At 37.1% G+C, this 21,198-nt stretch overlaps 2 protein-coding genes across 2 annotated transcripts in view; one reads left to right on the top strand and one right to left on the bottom strand.

Annotated features, from left to right (window-relative positions):
- Window positions 1–506: 506 nt before the first annotated feature.
- The window catches only part of LOC116302401 (uncharacterized), a 22,017-nt gene continuing 1,325 nt past the window's right edge, over window positions 507–21,198 (bottom strand). Inside the window, exons 2-12 of the mRNA XM_089027205.1 lie at window positions 16,968–17,062; window positions 16,095–16,157; window positions 15,723–15,777; window positions 14,974–15,106; window positions 14,043–14,183; window positions 12,767–13,723; window positions 7,400–7,581; window positions 6,629–6,673; window positions 5,679–5,784; window positions 4,258–4,373; window positions 507–3,365 (exon numbers count right to left, since the gene is read on the bottom strand). Of these exons, the coding sequence (XP_088883331.1) occupies window positions 3,324–3,365; window positions 4,258–4,373; window positions 5,679–5,784; window positions 6,629–6,673; window positions 7,400–7,581; window positions 12,767–13,723; window positions 14,043–14,183; window positions 14,974–15,106; window positions 15,723–15,777; window positions 16,095–16,157; window positions 16,968–17,062 (1,935 nt within the window). The 3' untranslated portion in view covers window positions 507–3,323. The remainder of the gene's footprint in view (window positions 3,366–4,257; window positions 4,374–5,678; window positions 5,785–6,628; window positions 6,674–7,399; window positions 7,582–12,766; window positions 13,724–14,042; window positions 14,184–14,973; window positions 15,107–15,722; window positions 15,778–16,094; window positions 16,158–16,967; window positions 17,063–21,198) is intronic.
- LOC148912557 (uncharacterized) lies at window positions 7,896–12,284 on the top strand. Its single transcript, XM_089027554.1, has 4 exons — window positions 7,896–8,122; window positions 8,650–8,832; window positions 8,915–9,041; window positions 9,266–12,284. The coding sequence occupies exons 1-4, from the start codon at window positions 7,896–7,898 to the stop codon at window positions 9,656–9,658; spliced, it is 930 nt and encodes a 309-aa protein (XP_088883680.1). The 3' UTR covers window positions 9,659–12,284.

Genomic DNA, 21,198 nt, shown 5'->3' with positions numbered 1-21,198 from the left:
AAAAAAAACCCCCCCGAAAATTCAGTAACATTAAGAATTGAAGACAGTTTTATATTTAAAGAGGAGAATCATCCATTTTATGGATTCGTATCGAAAACATTTCATAGCAATGCACAATACCCGTGTTTTGATATTGTGACCCGTCAAGTTCCTTAAATTCGCATGAGCGCGCAACCTTGAGAAAACGGTCTATATAGAAACCCTTTTGATCGATATCCACCAAAACTCATTTTTTCGTCTGTAATGGTCTAGTTGGTCGCTTGTAATTGGAAATCGCAGTAAACAACTAAACACGCAGATACGATGGGAAATGACTCGCTATCATTATCTGCGCATGCGAGACACTCGCCCGTGTGACGCCATCATTTCCGAAAGCCTTTTCATTTTCGCCTTTTCTCACTGATACGGGCCTCCGTTTTCAAATGTCTCCAACTCTAGAGAGCGTTTTCGAATGTATGCGCATTAGTGTAGACGCAAGGGAAACAAAAAGTAAAAGAGAAGAGAAATCAGATTTAACGAACTAGCTTTATTTCCAGTAAATATCTCTTGCATTTCTATCAAAAATACGCTGGGTTCCAGAGCATCTCTCGCCCCAGTTTCTCGGCGCTAGGATTCGAAGCGATAACGAAACCTACGACCAATAAGCACTAAAGCGAGAGCCTCTGAGACCCAGGGTACATCAAGAATAACTAACGTTAGAAACTATTTAAACTGGAACATAATCATTGCTATAAAGCATTTTGTCAAGGAAAATATATGATTAATTTTGAATTATAAATAACTTTATCAAAACGCTATATAAATCTATAAATTTCTATTTAACAGGAACTATTTTTTCGTCCTTTTTTATTTTGTTTGTTTAGATTGTTTTTGACGAGCGACGTTATTTTACCCTTTAACAACATGCGCTTGGGCGTTTGAAAAACTAATATCAAAAGAAATCAATAATAGTACTCCTTTGAATGCCTTGTATGATAACGGATAGGCTAATCAAGATCAGAACTACGTTTTTACTTACAGTGAGCACACTCCAACCAAGAACACTTCGATCTCTACCACCAAGAAGGCTAAAGGGATTATCTACGGTATGCATTTTTTTTAAAGGGCCACTTGGACGAAAATTGTTCCAAAATTAAAACTCTTTCATTCGAGCTGGAACTTTGCTGAAATAATCTTGAACACATTAAGAACCTCTCACTGAAATATCTTTCTAATATTCGAAAGGGAAGGGCCAAAATTTTACGATTTATTTTCGTCCGCCATTAATTTCTTTGTGTCACGGCCAACGAGTCATTATGTACAGCAGTTTTACGCTGTGACGTCATTTACTCAACACTGTCATGTTAGCGTCGTTTTGACTATACATTTCTTGTTAAATTACCTGAAGTTTATTTGATGTTTTAAACGCGTTATCGTGAAAAGAATCTCTAAACAGACTTTTTTTAAACCTTTGATACCTCTTCAAATATGATGGAAACTCCTTTGGACGCTCGCTTTGTCAATCCTGAAGAGTTAGAACCATAAATTATAATGTATGAAGATGAAGCCGAACTAGAAGAAGAAGCAATGCTTAGGAAGAGGTTTTCATAAAAATTCCTTACGTTCATTTCATTATTTGTATTTGCTACCTACTGTCCATGATATAAAGATCTTAAATTTGAAGTTTCAATGTAATCTAATAGTGATTGATGTTATGAAAACAACCGATTGCCTTTTGAATTCTGCGTTGTGATATAAAGATTTGTGACAATATACTTAGATCTATGTGCCGAATAATTTAGAATGTGATCTCGTAATTCTCCTAGCTGATTTACTACAGAACGGTCATTATTTGCTTCAAAATGTTTATTATGCATTGAATAGGTACAAACATACGATTATCTAATATCATCTTTGTAATAGAACATGTCAAAGGTTTCTTATTTATTACTCGCGCGACAGCGGCGTCTGTCACTCAGCTCGTAGGTTTTTCTTTCATTGTGTCGGATGTCTCGCGGACCCAAATTGTGGGGTTGTTCTTTGCCCTTGTATGTAAATATACCTTGAAAAATTGTTATCCTTAAAATGATTCGAATCCCGAATATCTCAGTCACTTCGCGCGATGGAACCGCTAGAATCTCGTCCATGCGTCCTACTTTGTTGTGATTCTTGGCTTGCCGAGATGTATTGAAATTTTCGAATTATGATCGTCAGTATTATTGAAACTGAAAAATTTCAGCGCCTAGACATTGTTTGGTCATATAGTAGTTAGGAAACCGAATGAAACATTATATATTTTCTGAATAAACCAAATAAACCGAGTTTTACGAACATGGCACATACATTACCCACCAATGTTTTGGTTTGGGTTGAGTAAATGACGTCATAAGTACTCGTGCCAGTCTTCTTGAGTCGAATTCTGTGATTCAAAGAAATTAATGGCGGACGAAAATAAATCGTAAAATTTTGGCCCTTTCCTTTCGAATATCAGAAAGATATTCCAGTGGGTGGTTCTTAATGTATCCTAGATTATTTCAGCAAAGTTCCAGCTCGAATGAAAGAGTTTTAATTTTGGAGCGATTTTCGTCCAAGTGGCCCTTTAAAGTGACAAAGAACTCGAGTTGTTCACGGTTCTAGTGTTCTCAATGTAATATTGCCCTAAACCTCATTGATTGGCTAAGGTGGAAAAAGTATTAGCCAATCAGAAAACTAAAAATATATAAGCTGCAATGAAACTTGAGTGACTGGTTTGATGAAGTAGCATTAACCAATTAGTGAACTAGTACTATGTAACTAAGGAAGAACAGAAACCTTCGTGATTGGTTGAACTGAGAAATTATCAGCCAATCTGAGATATAGAACCAAGTTACTTTAGCAGGTCCTTTTCCTTGTCAAACAGAAACCTCAGCAATATCAAATAACAGAGTTACAGTCTACTACCCTTGGTATCCCCCTATTGTTTGACCTTAGGAAATAACAACCAATTAGAATGGACCTTTGTCACATGGCAGCCATGTTGACTTGAACAATATATTTCCACAGCGTAACCTCGCATTCAAGGGCTTCAGGACGAAGTTCTGCGCGGGGTTCAACAAAGGTTGTTATTCTGAGTGGAATAACTATGTATAACTATCACTTCTTTCAGACGATCTACTGATTTGCCAACATGTTCTGAACAATGTGCAATATCGGTCTTACAACCGCGATAAGAAAACAGGCTTGATAACCAGGAGTATTTCGTCCTTTCCTCTGTAATAGAGAACACATTTGTTGATAGTCCTCAAAGTCAACAAACCCATTGCTTTTATTGGATTTTTCTTCTTTTTTTCTTTTCTCTTCTGTGTTTAGTGTGGCAGTACATCTCGACAGGTTGGACAAGTTGCATGCTGCATGAGAGATACAAACAGTTCAAAATTGTCAAAGAACATTTGGGAAAATCACAGTCTCTGGTTCAACAAACTGTGATAAAGAAACGACTTCTGGGCTGAAGTAAGTCAGGGCACGGCTTAATCCCAGATAGAACCCTGAAACAACCTGTGGGCTGATGTAAGTCAGGGCAAGGCTTAATCCCAGATAGAACCCTGAAACAACCTGTGGGCTGATCCAAGTCCGAGCTTGGCGAACTCACATATCAAACCCTGGAACAACCTCTGGGCTGATATACGTAAGTCAGGACATGGCCAACTCAAAGATTGAATCTTGAAACAACCCTTTTGGGATGAAACAAGTCTGGGCATGGCGAACTCACAGATCGAACCATCTCTTCACTTGCCATCTTAAGCAACGTGGTGATACAGGGACCATGGTTATAGGGTAAACATTACGGTACACATACATGCATAAAGTAAAGAGATCTCTTGACTTACCATTTTCAACCACGTGGTGATACAGGGACCATGGTAGACGTGGTTATAGGGTAAACATTACGGTACACATACATGCATAAAGTAAAGAGATCTCTAGACTTACCATTTTCAACCACGTGGTGATACAGGGACCATGGTGGACGTGGTTATAGGGTAAACATTACGGTACACATACATGCATAAAGTAAAGAGATCTCTAGACTTACCATTTTCAACCACGTGGTGATACAGGGACCATGGTGGACGTGGTTATAGGGTAAACATTACGGTACACATACATGCATAAAGTAAAGAGATCTCTTGACTTACCATTTTCAACCACGTGGTGATACAGGGACCATGGTGGACGTGGTTACAGGGTAAACATTACGGTACACATACATGCATAAAGTAAAGAGATCTCTAGACTTACCATTTTCAACCACGTGGTGATACAGGGACCATGGTAGACGTGGTTACAGGGTAAACACGTGATCATCTCATCGAGTGCGTAATCATTCTGACATATACAGCAGGACGACGATGAGTCTAAAATCAGAACATCATTACATCACTTATAGAACATACATTCATATAGTTTAAAACATAACCATTTACACAACATGGTAATTCATTAATACACCCCTTGCAACACGTGGGAATGCAACTCAATTTGAAGGACATAACAAAAGGTGCCCAATTCTCAGGAAATTGTTATCTTTTATCCTACAAATTGAGCTCCTTTGACGTCACGTGCAAGGGGTCTATATTTCAAAAAGAAAGAAAAAATGCACGACCTTGGTATTGAGCACTGCAAATCAATACTAACAATAAAAACATTCTCATTCTATAGTGGGAAGCGTATTTACCAGTTACAGTTATCTAACATACGGCCCTTTTTGTGGATTTTGATTGGCTAAGTTACAAGTTACTATTGGATTTCTCATAAAATCGTGGTATACTGTATTTCTCATGACATTTTTAATTGTGCTTGCGCTATTCAAGTAGGGACCAGTCATTATTTAAGTCGGAGGGGAGGGGGGTGGGGGTTGGAGGAAAAATTGTTTACCTTTTGACCTTTTAAGGCCCCCCATGTTCCAATAAAAAAAATTGGGGGCCTGCCATTTTCTCCTCCACTCCCCCCCCCCCCCCCCTCCCGACTTAAATAATGACTGTTCCCTTAGGCATCACTGCTTCACTTCATTGTGTGATATCATTACATCGACGCACAAACTATGCCTGTCTAAACATCAAAGTAAAGCACTGATACCTTATTGGTTTGCGACAAGGAGCACAATTAAAGTGCTAATTATACAGCTTCTCATTAATCCCATATAGGTAACTGTCCAATTATTTTCTTAAATGGACAGGTCTTGTTGATATGGGATTAATTAGGCAGCTATATAATTAATAGGTAATGGGATTTCATGCTCCCCAATCAAGAAATAATTATACTCGAAAAATTCCTCTGACTGCCAAATTGGACTCGGCCTATGGCCTCATCCAATTATGTCGGTCCTCGGAATTTTCCTCGTCCAATTATTTCTTAATTGGACAGCATGGAGTCCTATTACATATACTTATAAGCCTTTGCACAATATTTTCAGAATTGATTCTTTAGATAGTGGTGAGTTGATTATGAAAATATTTCGTCATTTGAATGTTACGTCATAGTCATTAACATATTGGAAATAACAAATTATTTTCACAATCAGCTATTCACTATTTAAAGACTCAAATCTGAAAATGTTGTGTAAAGGCTTACAAGCACGATTAAAAATTGTCAAAAAGAAAAAACGTGCAGAATTGTTCAAGGTACGGTACATAGCACAGTAATCTCCTGCAGTATCTTACCAAGGATGTCCTTAGTGACTTTCTTTTTGATAAGTGATTCAATAACTTCCGGTAGAGCACCTGGTGGGGTGTCTTCTGACTGAAACTCTGAATGGCTTTCTATAAACTGAACATACATTATCAATCAGAAAGCTATTGTTTGACTTAGTAAAAAAAAGTACCTATATACAAGAGAGAGAAGTGTCATTGAGTGAGCCTTTCCAGAATTATTGCCATTTTCAAAAAATGTGAGCTCGGTAGCTACAAGCTGCACGCTGAAATTTTTTTTTTCTCGCTGCCCTCGTAAATCAAACCTAATCAGCCGATGCTTTCATATTTTTGACTAACGGCAGCGAAAAACCTATTTCAGCGTGCAGCTTGTTGCTAAACAGTTTGCATGTTAATGCTAATATCAATAAATAAGGGACTGGGGCTCAGGATTTATATTAATATTAAGAAATGTTTCCCAGCACAAAAAAGGTCATACTAATATTGGCACTAATATTGAGTGTGAGCACGTTTGGATGAATACTTAACTGAGTAGCAAGCTTTCAAAGTTGCAAAAATAAGAGAGCATATGTGTTTCAATGACAGCATCCCCAAAAACCATACATTCCCTCCTATTTACGATTTGCCTTAAACAGCCTTGAAATTGGTCTGTTTTTGCCCAAACATCCCAAAACTTGATAAACGTAATAACTTAAGTGTGATCTTTCATGGGATTGGTTCCCGATCACGTCCTCAATTTAGGTAAGGCCAACCCAGACTAACACTTAAGGTGATCAAATAGAGCTTTTAATTAAGTCATAAAGTATTTCTGGGTCCAAAAAAAAAAAAAAAAACTAGAATGAAAACGAAACATTATTGAAGATCATTACTTTTGGAAAACTTGGTTTCACTTGACGTCATTTCCTGTAGCGAAATGTGGAATAATAAGCTGAACCGCAAGTTTTTAAGATAATTCTACTTACTTGTCGTATGAGAGCTAAAAGAAGAATCTCACTCCCGAAAACCAGCTGTAAAATAAATACAAATAAAGAATATTAATCATCAATCGATGCACTAAGTTTGTTTTAAGAGGGCTACACATAATAGAGCGCATACTATAACTATACGCGTGACAAAAATAACTATCAAAATTGTACAAAATAGCGCAACGTTTGTGTACTAGGTCTATGGTTTAGAGCGCATACTATAACTATGTGCGTGGAAAAAAAAAATTAGTGCAAAGTTTTGTAAGTCTACGGCTTACTGAACTTTACTAATTTGTGCAAATTTGTGTACTTGGCTTACGAAGTTTTTCACGGATATAAGGCATACACTCTATTGCTGTCACCCAATAACCCAGTTGCCCCCCCCCCCCCCCCCCAAAAGACAATCGATCAAAATAGGTGAGTAATGGTGAACTAATCATCTACGTAATGAATGAACATGGTTCGTTGAAACAGAAGTACTGCAATACCCATTTAACTTAATTGTGAATGAGAAAAAAAAGACCTTTGCGCTTCTTTGGGAAAGTGCTTCAAACTCAAAAAAAAAAAAAAAAAAAAAAAAAAAAAAAAAAAAAAAAAAAAAAAAAAAAAAAGCAAAAAGAACCCCCCTGTGTACATAAAGAAACTTTCCAACGAATTACAGTGCGTGAGTTCACTATTAATCGTAATGTCTGTAAAGTAGAGTTTGAAAGACATGATAAAAAAATTATATCTGATACAGTATATTCTGGTTAAAGTAAAAAGACATACCTGAGGTGGGAGAGGTGCACTGGGCATCATAGACTCAAACATATGAAAGAGTGGGTTGAAAAGGTACGTTTCATCATCATCATCATCATCCTCGTTATCATCATCATCATCCTCGTCATCATCGTCATCATCATCATCATCCTCATCTGAGGGTTCATCTAAGTCTGGTAAGTCTGATAAATCTGTTAAATTTATATCTTTACATGAGGTTTAGTTGCTCGAATGTACCCCCCCCCCCCCCAAAAACAACTTAGGCATAATGTTTTCCCATTTCAGACCCAATGCAGTCATTCTCTTGAGAATAAAATTCCTTTTCTCATACAGGGTTTTCAATGGCAGGTTTCATGGAATCTTTTTTTGACGTCACATCCGCTCGTGCATTTCGAAGCTGGCCGTCAAATTCGGACTCATACGCGCGGTGGAATTTTTGACGGCTGGGGAAAGCCGTCTCTTGGCTATGGCTAAGGACACTAAGAATTCGTTTTCTTTATATGTAATGGGTATGCCATCAGAAGCAAAAGAACGGTACCGGAAAAAATTAAGTTTTGGTGTATCTGGAACTATTTTACCGGACCCATACATCATAAAAGATGAAAATTGGTCGACTGACCCTACTCTTTGGCCGGACCTGGACTTTGGACAGATTTACACGTACCTAGTAGAAACACCGTCTATTTTTGACAAAAAATCAATGAAAGCATACAAGAGCTTAGAGGCATATAGGTAAGTTTATAATACTAAATACTTTTTTGTTGGTATTACTGCAAAAGACTGTTTTGCCAGTACATAAGCTTTTAAAGAAAAGACTAGTTGTTTTGTACAAATATCAACCCCATCAACGTACGCCTCTAGTCTATAGATGGCTTTTATACCGAGCATTGAATGAATTTTATGGAGTCGTAAATTAATCAACCTCTATGGCAAACCTAAAAGCTTTATTTAAAATTTATCTCAACTTTTAAAAAGTTTTCAAAATATTGCTTTTCGGTCATTTTTGTCGTGAACTTGTCAAGCGACTTGAGCAATATGGCGGTCGCTAATTGGCTGTTTATGACACTTATTGTGATAATATTATTTGCATATGTAAACACAAGATTGTTGTCTTGAAGCTGCGTTACTTTTTACAGCACAAGTCAACTGAACTAGGTTCTTTAAATGAATTACACTGTGTCACGTTTGGAATTTAAAAGATTGCTTTGACTTTCAAAATCCTAAACTTTTCGTGATAAATTTCGTAGATATGTTTGTAGATATGTCGAAAGTGGCCACGTCGAGGAAGTCAAAGCGTTTGATGTTAAAGAAGCACCCTACTGTTTTTTAAAAGCCGGAGTTCTTCCCTCCATGAGAACGAAGGAAAAAGCTCATCAGCCGTGGGTCTGTTTACACAAAACCAGTGCAGACATATTTTGTGCCCATTGTACATGTGCTGCAGGGTAAGTAGTAATTTGTAAGTGAATAATATTATAAATGTCTTTTATGCAATTTATGACATGATTTTAATTATATTTCTTCCAGGTTAGGGGAAGCTTGTAGTCATATTGCAGCCCTGCTGTTTAAGGTAGAACTGGGCGTTAGATATGGAATCAATAAAACATCTGTGACCAGTGAAGCTTGCAAATGGAATAAAGTTTTCAAAAAAGAGGTATATATGGTATTTACACACACACAGTTTTGTACAAATCTAATCAAAAAAAGCGAATTGGAGTATCTAATCCATTCAATTTGGAAGGAAGGAAGGAAGGAAGCTTCTTTATTTAACCCTGGTAAAAACATCAATCGATTGCCTAAAATATTTAGAAGTAAAGATTTACGATTAAGCTAGGACACTGTGCATGTTGTAAGAATTTTTGTTGTATTTTGTTTCAGATTAAGCCAACCACTGTCGATAACATCCAAGGGTTAGTCAACAGTAACAGAAAGAAAAAAGTGGAATCTTTTACACCATCCAGCAGGGATCCACTTCCAGATAGCTCTGCACTTACTTCTTTTCACAAAATCTGCCCTTATGCCGCCTTTTTTAACCTCATTCCTCCATTGCCTGGTGTTTGTCAACAAAGTACAACATCTGAGAAACTGTCTGAGAATAATTTTCCTGTCACACTAACAAGCCTTTATAATGAAGAAAACAAGTCCCTTACTGATCATCAACTGTCAAATAAAGTACAAGAAACCTTTCTAGCATATTCTGTTATTGAACATCAAATTGACAATCTTTTTGGAATTCACCAAATGTCAGAATGTGAGCCCCTTATGGTTTGATCACCGCAAGGGAAGGATCACAGGTACTAAAGCTCATGATGTATTGGTCCGAAAAGAGACAACACCCCCTGACCACCTCATTACAAGAATAATGAGCTACAAGTCATATGATCTTAGCAGAAAGGATGCTGTGAAATGGGGGCTAGACAATGAAAGCATCGCATTTCAAGAATATTTACAAGAAATGCAATCCAGCAACCACAAGAACTTCACACGTAATAAATCTGGGTTCAGAATCAGCACCACAAATTCATTCATGGGGGCAACAGCAGATGGCGTACTATCTTGTGACTGTTGCGGAGAGGGCACACTTGAAATAAAGTGCCCTTACAAATATAGGGCTCTAACTGTTGAAGAAGCTGCACATCACTCAGATTTTTGTTTAGATGAAAATCTTGAGCTTCCTAGAAATCACAGATACTACACACAAATTCAATTTCAAATGCTTGTATTTAATTGTAATTATTGTGATTTTGTTGTAATGACATTTCCCAGTCCAGATGTGCTAACAGTTTTCTTATTCAGTTCACTAGCCTTGGATGCATATTCATAATTGCAGCACAAATTGTCATTATACTGTCAGCATGAGGAACCATGTTCAAGCTCATTTTTCCAGATAGAATTCGAAAGTTCTTTAGTCTTTCCATTGCTCTCTCCACATGTATCCTAATGTGAGCAATTCTCCTACTCTTCTCCACCTCTCTTGCACTAAGCTGCTCCTTTCCTTTCTGATATGCAGGAATGACGGGTTTTGCCCCTCTAGACAACACTTCATCCACAATCAAAAAACCTCTATAAGCTAAGATAGTGTCTCCATGCTGAATAAAATCTAAATATCCTGACTCTAAACTGATGACTTTATCTGAAGCCCTCCCCCCATATGCACGTGATATGAATGATACACCACCAGGATGGTGCAATGCTAACCAAGAACTTTATTGTATTAGCATGCTTATAGTTACTGTAGGTGGCAGATCTTGCATTGAAGTTTGCTGGGCATTCTATAAAAACTTCAGTGCAGTCAACTATAGAAATGCAGCTAGGGTAGGTATCTTTGATACACTGCGGCTGATATCGTCTTGCTTCCTCTCTTGTTGGCCAGTGAATGAAGAAACAGATTTGCTTTGCAAACACAGGAAGAGCACTGTCTAATAGAGAACTTACCAGAGATGGAGAAATGTCAAAGCGGTAGGATAAATCCCTATGAGGTGCATTTAGCCTAAGTTTCATTAGAACCAAAAGAAGAATATCAGCTGAAGCAAGAATATTTGATGACGGGAAGGAATCTGCAAGGAAACTACTTAACCAGAGAAAGCAATCATGAGATGGTAGGCCAGTATAGAAAAGAGTAGATTCATTTGGATTGGTGGAGAGATTCACGAGTGTTGAGGCCCTCATTTTTGGTGTGTTGTTAATAGTCAAGGAGTGTATCTGTTCTTGAAGACGTGCCAACTCCCTTAAAATTTCCTTCTTTTCCATATTCAACTCTGCTAATCTTTTCAAGCAAATATTATGTTTAAATCGATCTGAAAAGATAAATACAATATATGTAAATAAAAATATACTATATATTATTTTTACTGAATTTTAATATAAACAACTTTAAAATATATAAAACTTATTACAACTTTTTCTACAAAGAAATTGTATAGAAAAAAATGTATTTTAACAATATAAGCTAAGATATCATTTTCCTACCTTTGTTGTTCTCTTTATTTTCTGACAAATCCAATAAAGCGCCTGCTGCCATTTCTGTATCTGTACGTGTCACATCATCATCATACCGTCGTTTGCTGGCTTCTGTCGATCTTGATCGTTCAGCAAAGAAATCTTCAAGTGACTTTTTATAATTTCGCTTAGAAATTCTAGAAAATCTTCTGCTGGCAGTTTCTGAACCTTTACAATATCCCATGTTCATCGTTGGTTTATAGTCTGGGCTCTCTGGATTATCACTCTTTCCTAGTACACAAAAAAAATTATTGCAAATTGTTTACATCGATAATGAACGCACTTAGGAGATTTTGAGCGATATTTAAACAAAAATATTTTGAATGTAGATATTTTTAATCCCTTTTTAAATATTTCCTGAGAGAAACGTGTTCACTCATACAAAAACAAAAAACAAAACAAAACAAAAACATAAGACTTTGTTTTCGTAAACTGTACACGAAATAAATAGACATAGATAGACATTTCTATACTATTTTTGCGTACTCTGTATCACAAATACACGGGGAAAATTACGATTTATGATCAGCTTACCTTTAACGAAATGTTCACTACAAATTCTGTCGTTGTCTGAAGAAGGAATCTATAAGTTTCCTTTGTTTTCTTCTCGTCTGTTGATAGCTTTTATCCACATGCTTCGCCTGGGCTCCTCTTTTGGTGTCCGATGAAACTTCACATTTTCTTTCCTATGTTTCCCCGAATCTTTGTTCGTACAACCCAATACAATACACGTTTTACCCGTCGTGACAAAACTTCAAAAATTTAGCTTAATTATATCAAGATACACTTTTTAAAGGGCAACAGTTTGTTTACAAAATGATGGCTAAACTGACGGCCGCGTGACGGCCAGCTTCGTTTTCAGGGTGGTCACGTCACCGGAAATACGTCAACAATGAAACCTGCCATAGAAGCCGGCAACCGGCAGACTCCGCCGTCTACTCTTGCTAATTCGGTCACCTACTCAGCCACTTCCCTATGAAATTGTAAATCTTGATTAAAGTTCTCCAAACTAGCAAAATGTGTGCACAAAATAAGTTTTTACCCAAACTTTGTTGCTGTACTACGAAAACTGCAACGCAATCGAAACTACGTTGTCCGCCATCTTGAATTTTTGTGAGAAGAGTGAGACTGGTGACAAGCATGACTCGATTTCATGCTCCAAGGATTTCCGGTTTACTGCCTATTTCAATTTCATAACCGCCTACTAAAAATTTTATTGACAACCCTGCTCATGCGCAACCGTTAAACAAAGAAATAATTTCCAGGATGACACATGGTGTGAACTTGGAAAAAACATTATGCCCAAAATAAAAAGGTCTAAATATATATTATGATACGATGAGCGGGAAATATCTCAATGCATTTATGAAAACTACTTACCCATGTCTGAAAAACTGTGATCATCATCATCATCTATGTCTTCCCATTCATCATCATCATCACCATTAACAGGGCATAACCCACATATGCACTCATGCTCATCATAATCATCTCTAGAATGACTGTCATTATTGATATCATTGTTGGATTGTAGGCCAGCCTGAGCACTACTTGTGGGCTTATTCTTTCCCTGTACCCCCAAGCTGCTTGAACAACTTTCACATTCACATCCATCAGAATCATCACACATGTTGTGATTACTAGATACCACATTTGTAGAGCTGCTCAGAGTGTTAAGTGTACTTGAGGAAGAAGATTCACTCCCATTATCTAACGATGACAGTAAGTGATTCTTGTCATCACTCTTCAAATCCTTCTTAATCAATGTCTTCTTAGATTTCTTTTGAGCATCGCTATTGCCCAATCTCCCTTGAATCTTAAAGTCTCTTGCATCATCAGAATCATGATACATGTGATGATGATTAATTGAAAATATACCAGACAGCTCTCCATGTGACGTTGCGGTACTTTCAATATCTTTGTCCGTTTTTCTTGTAACTTCACAACCCGTACAGCATTCATCATCATCGTGATCCTTATAATGGTGATGGATACTTGATGAAGCACAAGCTTCATTTGACTTTGCTCCTGAATGACTGGGATTTTTTCCTTGATACATTTTTGATATTTGTCTGTTATTTTGTCTATATTTATTACTACAGTCATCATCATGATTGTGATCATCATCATCATCTCCAGGATGATTGTGCATAGTGTCAGATGTTCTCTTTAGTTTTCTATTCAATGTGGTTCTTGGAATGCAACGGCTGCACAAACACTGGACTCTTTTGCAGTTCATGGTGTCTTCTGATTTGATAGCCGTAATCCTTGATGTTTTAATGGTGCTAGAAGCTTTGTCTTTATTTGCTGAAGGACCTGGTTCATCCAGTTCTTCTTCTGAAGTAATTACAAAGAAAAAATGTAAAAGAATGAATCTATGGAAGTGGGAAACGAAAAACAAACAAAAAAAAAAAAAAAAAAAAAAAAAAAGAGGGAAAGCAAAGCAGTGCAGTGCAAGGCAAGAGAAAAAGACAAGGGAATGAAAGAGATTTAGCATGGTTGTAAATGTGGGACTTTTCTTTCCAAATCGAGAAGTTGGAGGTCACTACTTATTCAAATCAAGAGAGTGTGGCTGTCATTGGTAATTGATCACAGCCTGTCATTGCAGTACATATCTATAATACTGTTCTATACAGTCATACAAAAGTCTACTAACCACTATCATCCATTATTAACTCTGGTAAATCAGAGTAGTCTCCTTCGTCTTCATCAGAAACAAGGGGTGAAATTTGTGCTTCGACACTGGATATACGCTGTCGTTTGCTAGTGGGTTGGGAAGAAGGACTACAGCTTCTGCCTGGAATGGAAATAAAGGATATACATTCATATTGTGGATATACTACTAAAGTCCTTAGAAAGGGCTGCCTGCCAGTGGCCAGATTACAAGTCATATTTTACTACTGACAGGCTTTATAATTATTTATTTGTCTCTAGCTGAATGGAGAAAAAAAGTCCATGATAAGAATCGAACCCATGACATTCTGGATACCGGAAAGATTCATGATGAGTGCCCATTTCCTGGTTTCGTTATGACATCCTTAAGACCTGCACACTGCTAGGTTGTCATATTTTACTACTGACAGTCTGGATACCGGTCAGATGCTCTATCACTGGGGTACAGGAAAGATTCATCATGAGTGGTAGCCTGCGTCACATCTGGAATTTTCTTCGAAGAAAATTCCGGATGTGACGCAGGCTACATGAGTGATCATTTCCTGGTTTCATTATGACATCTATAAGACCTGTACACTGCTAGGTTGTCATATTTTACTACTGACAGTCTGGATACTGGTCAGATGCTCTACCACTGGGGTACAGGAAAGATTCATGATGAGTGCCCATTTCCTGGTTTCATTATGACATCTATAAGAACTGCACACTGCTAGGTTGTCATATTTTACTACTGACAGTGGATACTGGTCAGATGCTCTACCACTGGGGTACAGGAAAGATTCATGATGAGTGCCCATTTCCTGGTTTCAATATGACATCTATAAGACCTGCACCCTGCTAGGTTGTAGGCTAGCCATGCCCTGTGTTAGGCCAGTCCAAAGGTTTTTTCAGTGAATCGTTTGTAGTAATATTACCTTTACTAAACAGGATTGCTTGCTGGACCAGCTCTCCTGTCTGGCTGCACTTCTTCTGTGCCTGTAGGTTGATTGCAATAGCCTTGTCGTAAAAGCCCAAGTGGTAATATGCCTTAGCATACCGAAAATAGCCCTAGTGTAACAAAAGAGGTGAACACATATTATCCCTCATGTTAGTTATTTAAACATTATCAGTCATCACCAGCAGAGCTTTCAATAAAAGGTGGCTACCAGCGGTTAATTGCCGGATACTTCACCTTAAATTTCAGGCTATTTGAGAAAAAAATTCATTCATTTTCAAAGAAAGTTATATACAAACACCAGTGGATTCAGCCCCCTATTTTTTAGTACTATACCTACTACAAATACTATTGAAAGCTCTGCACCAGGATCTTTGAAGCTCATTAGGGGAGTACAATTTATTGCAGCAGTCAGGGAGGCCACTAATAGAGGTTGGCTGAAAAATGTAGTGATACAAGACCAATCACCTGAAGTGCAACACTGTTAGGTTGCAAGTTGCAGCTTCACACACGACAAATTTTCATTGTTGCAAAGAGTTTCTACTTGATCACAAAGCAATATGCAATTTTTTTGTGTAAGGTGTGCTAATATCAGCAGCAATTGCTTTGCATCTTGCAATGCAACAACGTTGCACTACGAGTTGTGCAATTTTGTTGCTTGTATTACAGCAATGTTAAAAATTACTAATACAAGAGACCATGGTCTATGATGTATCATACAAAATGTACCTTGTCCCAAGACGGATTCAAACAGATTGCTCTTCTTGCATCTGAGAGAGCTTCTCTGTAACAAGAAAGCAATGACAAGAAAATTCAACATTCAAAATTTCAACATATTATTAACATATTATTTATTAAAAGAATGCAGTTTTCAACATTATGCAAACTTGGTAGTTCCAAGCTGTACACTAAAATTTCATTTTTCGCTTACGTCAATCAAGAATAATCAGTAACTGTTAGTACCTATTTAATGTTGAATGACAGCAGTAAAAAAATTCAATTGTAAAGGGCAACTTGCAACTACTGAGCTTAAATATCAATAATACCAGTAAACTAACATACCAGGGCACCCTAAGTTGCAGTTTATCATAATTGACATACCTATATTTTGCAGCACTCAGGTAGCTCTGTGCTCTATTCCCGTACAGGACAGCATCAAAAGGCCTAAGATGATATATAAAGATTTTTTAGGCTGTAAGTGTGTGCCCAATGATTAAAACCTGCTATGTACAGTGTGTGATTCCTAGGAATAAAAAATATACTAGAAGAATGGCAGCTAGGTAGAATACTCCAGTTTCGAGTTCTCTTTGCTCAGTCTTAGTCTCGGTTGTGCGTTATAATATTCAGCTACTCAACAATAACCTGTGGCATTTTAATCAATTTGTATTGTTCCATAGTACATACATTCCTTACTATACAATGGAGCTTAATGAAAGAAAAGAACACAATTGTATACAATCGAGGCTAAGACTGATAGGCAAAGGCGAACTCAAAATGGGAGTATTAGTCATTTTACAAACTAGCAAGGGACTGGGTGAGGTTTTTTTATTTCATTTCCTTAGTAAAAAAACTTGTGTCATTTGAGTAAGCATCTCAAGATGTAAGTCAGAAGTAAGTAAGTCTGGCAAATTGGAACATGGTAGAATGAAAAGAACCAGAATTATTGGCTTTTAAAAGTGTCAAAAATTTACAAAAAAAAACCATAACCATGTAGTATTTTTTGAAGGTTTGTAAATCTGTCTCTTTAATGATATCGTTCATAATTCAAAGTTATCATTAATGGTATAATGCCAAAAGCCTTTAGAAAGTAAGTTAGAGTGATGTTTAGAAGGAGGTCAATGGTTATCGCAACAAAGATAGTTACCACCAAACTAGACAGATCATTTAATTTTATAAATGCACCAGTTGAATAACAAATGTGGCATATTGCAGACAGGTTTATGGACAACAGTAGCGGCTTATGGTTGACTGTACCTTAGCTTGATGGCCTGACTGTAATATGAACATGCTTTGTTGTACTTCTTAGCATTGAACAACCCATTGCCTTTCAGCTTCAGTTCATCACATCTCTAAATAACAAGAAGAAATACATATGTAGATATAGCAACATCTTATTGGTTTAAGTTGCGCGCGCAAATACTTTTCTAGTTTGTATAAATCATTGTTTATAACTGATTACTTTAGCCCTGATGATGCACTAGTGGTGTGAAAGCTTGGTAAAATAACGTGGTATAAACAAATTTTAGCTCAGTTGGTAAGAGCGCCGGTCTGTTGTGCGGGAGGTCGTGGTTCAACACTCAGGGTCTCAAAATAATTGAGAAGGTGCTGCCTTTGTAATTACATCTGCAAATGGTTAGACCTTCACGTGGCTCGGATGATCACGTTAATGGCGGTCCCATCCCTAATTAACTAGAGACATTAAAAGAGGACCACGAGTTTATCAGTTGAATTACTGTCAAGTGTTATCCTCTATAAACAAAGTTAATTTATTTTAATCATGGTACCCACATGTAACAATATTCTAAACGATAAGAAATTTCAATCCAATTTATTGTATAATATACTACAACTAGAGTTTATACTAGGTTTTCAAGGTATGTGTGTGTGTGTATCATCTTCACATTAATTTTTGTGCATAAGATCAGGGCTTAAAATAACGGCCAGAATTGGAACTTGTCCAGTTTAATTTTTCCTTACGAAACGAGTCATGACTAAGCTTAAACCGTTTTGGCCAGTCATCATGACCATTGACTTACTGGCCTTCATTTTAAATCCTGAAAATATGCATATTTGTGTGTTTACTGCGATTCTCAATATTCTATGTAAAAATGTATGTACATAATCCAACAGGTGAAATTGGTTTTTCACTGCGATAAATCAAAATGACAGTCTTCCAAAACAAAAACTGTAAACAAATCCCTCAGATTTGATTGCCTGAATGAGAATGAAATAGAAAACATGCCTACATGCCATGTTAGTCTCTCTTGTTTGTATGCGTGCTGTATACACTCAAGTGAAGAATCGTTTGTTGGGTTCAGAAACATAGAGCATAGAAGCCAGGGCTTCTGACAGGATATGCGGGTGCGGACCGCATAATTCGCCTTTTTTCCGCACAATCCAACGATTTCCGCATAATCCGGCAAAATCCCGCATAATTCGTCAAAAATCTAAAGAAACTTAATAATCAAGAAGAAAGTGTATTATAATGTTTTCTTATTTTGATGAAATTACGAATTTTGTATAGTTTACTTACCAATTTCCAAGCAATAAACAGCGTTTAAAAACTGTTTATGATCATACGTGTAATGAAAAGGAACAAGGCGTTCTAGTTAAAAACCGTGAAAGAGCCTGGTAACTAGCCTTAAATAAAACATACTCTCTGATTGGCTAAAGTGTATTCGCAGACAAAATTTTCGCGCGTAAAATAATATTTCTCTCGTAAACATTTGAGATCTAGCAACTTCTATAATAGCTCAAAAATGGATAAATTCATTATGAAACCGTTAATTATGGAAAAAAAGAAGAAATTAACACGATTTAAATTATGCTATTTATAAGGATTTTTGATTTTGTGGAGCGAGTTATTTTCCTATAATAAGGCGTACATAATAGATAATCTATTACTGCGCAGGTAACTACGAATATGCAAACGATATATTGTTGTGGCAAGGTGAGGTGAGGTGGTAAATAACGTTCAGATTTTTTTGTTAAGCTTCAAAAACAGATCATAAATTTAGAGGTTTCAAAAAAAAAAAAAAACATTCAAACAAGCAATGTTTTGGAGAGAAAACATATCGAGAAGAATTGAGTGTATGTGCGAAAAACAAAGATTACACGTGTGGATTAAAAACCTGAGATAAACAAGGGCCGTGTCAAATAAAGAAGCAAAATCAAGGTAAAACCGTAAATAATTTGCGTAAAACTTAGTTAAACAAAGTTTGGAGCTAAGTAAAGAAGCAAAATTTTAAAAAAAACATGTATAATCGTATTTTATAAAATAAAAATCAGAATATTTTTCGATTTGACGTTCCTGATACTATCACTTTTTTTTTCAGCATAATTTGCCTATTTTCTCAGCATAATCCAAAAAAATCATTTTTTCAATTTTTTTCCCGCATCTGTCAGAAGCCCTGAGAAGCCCTGAGACCGAATGGCCACCTGGAAGTATGTTAATTGATGCATGCTGTGACCGGACGACCGTGGCATATCAACTTAAAGCAGGTCTTTTCAAAACGTGTTTGGCATTCGACCGACCCTCGCATGGATGTCGCAAATGATTAAAATCATAAAGGATTATGTCATCCCTGTGCCACTTTGTATCAGCTTTCATGTTTTATGTTTCTGAACCCGACAACGATTCGTCAAATTGAGCTGTATTGGGTGGAGCGTATCTAGAAGAGTGATTTCCAGGTACATTACAACTGCCTCCAATTTACCCTACCCCGTGGTGTCTTCACAAGATGTTTTCAAGCATCAGTCATGATCTCCAAACCTTGAGGAATATGATTCATTGTGGATTACAACAAACATTTACAACGTAATATTACTGCACACAGTGACGGGTGACACTGGAATATGGAGGGTGGGTACAAGGGGGGAAAGTGCCCCCCTACCCAACCCCCCCCCCCCCCCCCCAATATTTTTTGGTAATTAAATTGAAAGTAGTTTTGTAAGTTGTTAAATTATCGTTCACTAAGAAATTTAATATGGATTGAATTATACCCCTTGCGGCATGTTGGAATTCAGCTCATAGGTTTCAATTCTCTTGAGATTGAAATCTCTTTGGTTTTCCTCCAAATTGAGCTGCTTCTTAGGCACATGTGAGGGGACTATAAGATTTTTTTATATACTTGTTTCATTAAGTTTATCCCCCCCCACCTACCCAATCTGAAAGAAATGGGAATGTGGGGCTAAGCCTACCTGTATACTCAATGGGTAGACAGGATGTCATTTGGCCAATCATCAGACCGATCAACATGGTCGTGACTGGTTCAAACGGGAACCAGTACCATAGCCAGGACAGTAGCCTTAACCAAGGGAAATAATTCAAACAAGTTGGTGGGGGGCTGGCCGATATTCATTCTTCTCTTGAAGAAAGAAAAGTTTGGGGTATGGGTTTCCTTATGTTAGCAAGCTTTATTTTATTTTATTGTTTGTTTTTTTTTTTTTTTTTTTGGTTTTTTTTCGAAGGGTATTGTTTAGCTCCAAAATTCAGTGTCCTTGGTATGCTCTTATTGTCTTCATGCTTCAGGTCGCCTTGCAACAGCCTTGGTTAGGATTATGATGACGCTGCGAAGGAGTGCCCTATTTCTTCTATTTACTTTGAGATTTTTCTCGTAGGAGCAAAGAAGATCGTTTTGTACTTGATTTAATTAAACTAGAATGATCCAATCCAGTGTGTAATCCCTTGGGAGCTTGGTACCTTGGAAGGAAGTTTGAAAACTTCCTAAAAAAGATGCAAATTAAGAGCGACATTAATGATGGAAAGCAACTGAAACATTGTTTATGCAGTCAGCCTGTGGCTTGGTACATGCCAAGTCATCCATTGGGTCGGTTGGTTGGCGGGGTCCGTCAGGTTCAGGTAGTCATCAGCTGTCAGTTCAGCCAAGTCAGTTGTTGTCAGTCAGAAATCAGTGAGTTGTGGTTCAGTCAGTCAGAGTAAATCAGTAAGTGGGACAATCAATGGTCAGTTAGTGAGTTGAGACAGTCATGAGTGTTTGTATTCAGCGTTGTGCAGTCACTCATCAATCAGTCGTTGTGTGAGTCTATCAGTGCTCAGTCAGAAGCATGTCAGTCAGTCTGCATAGTGGGGGTCAATCAGTCAATCATACATAGATAATATTTATTATCATAATATTTAGTGTCATAAATAATAATATATCTCAATTCAATAAGCACTCAATAAGTTTGGCAAATTCTTGGCCATATCAGTGATCTAGACAAAAATGACACCTAATAAAGGAAAATACAATAGCAGGACAAATTAAAATAAAACTAAACAGTATTATAGGGACGGAAATCAAAGGGAATGTCCTGCTTTGAAAGTTGTGGTATGTCATCCAGCATATTACATGGTGTATTGCTTACTATCAATCACATGACTTTTTTGTGTACTCATAGTTGGAGCTGGAGGGCTACTTAGAAGTTATCAGCCTGTAAGCTCTGATACGGCTGTGTATTTTATGATCAGTGACGAAGTAAAATT

This window comes from Actinia tenebrosa, unplaced genomic scaffold (assembly GCF_029948245.1).
Source record: "Actinia tenebrosa isolate PJP-AT-01 unplaced genomic scaffold, QUT_ActTen_1.0 PGA_scaffold11__36_contigs__length_13525064, whole genome shotgun sequence".
NCBI classification, from domain to species: Eukaryota; Metazoa; Cnidaria; class Anthozoa; order Actiniaria; family Actiniidae; genus Actinia; species Actinia tenebrosa.
The sequence above is the reverse complement of the archived record's forward strand: the minus strand, read 5'-3'. Positions and strand labels throughout refer to the sequence as shown.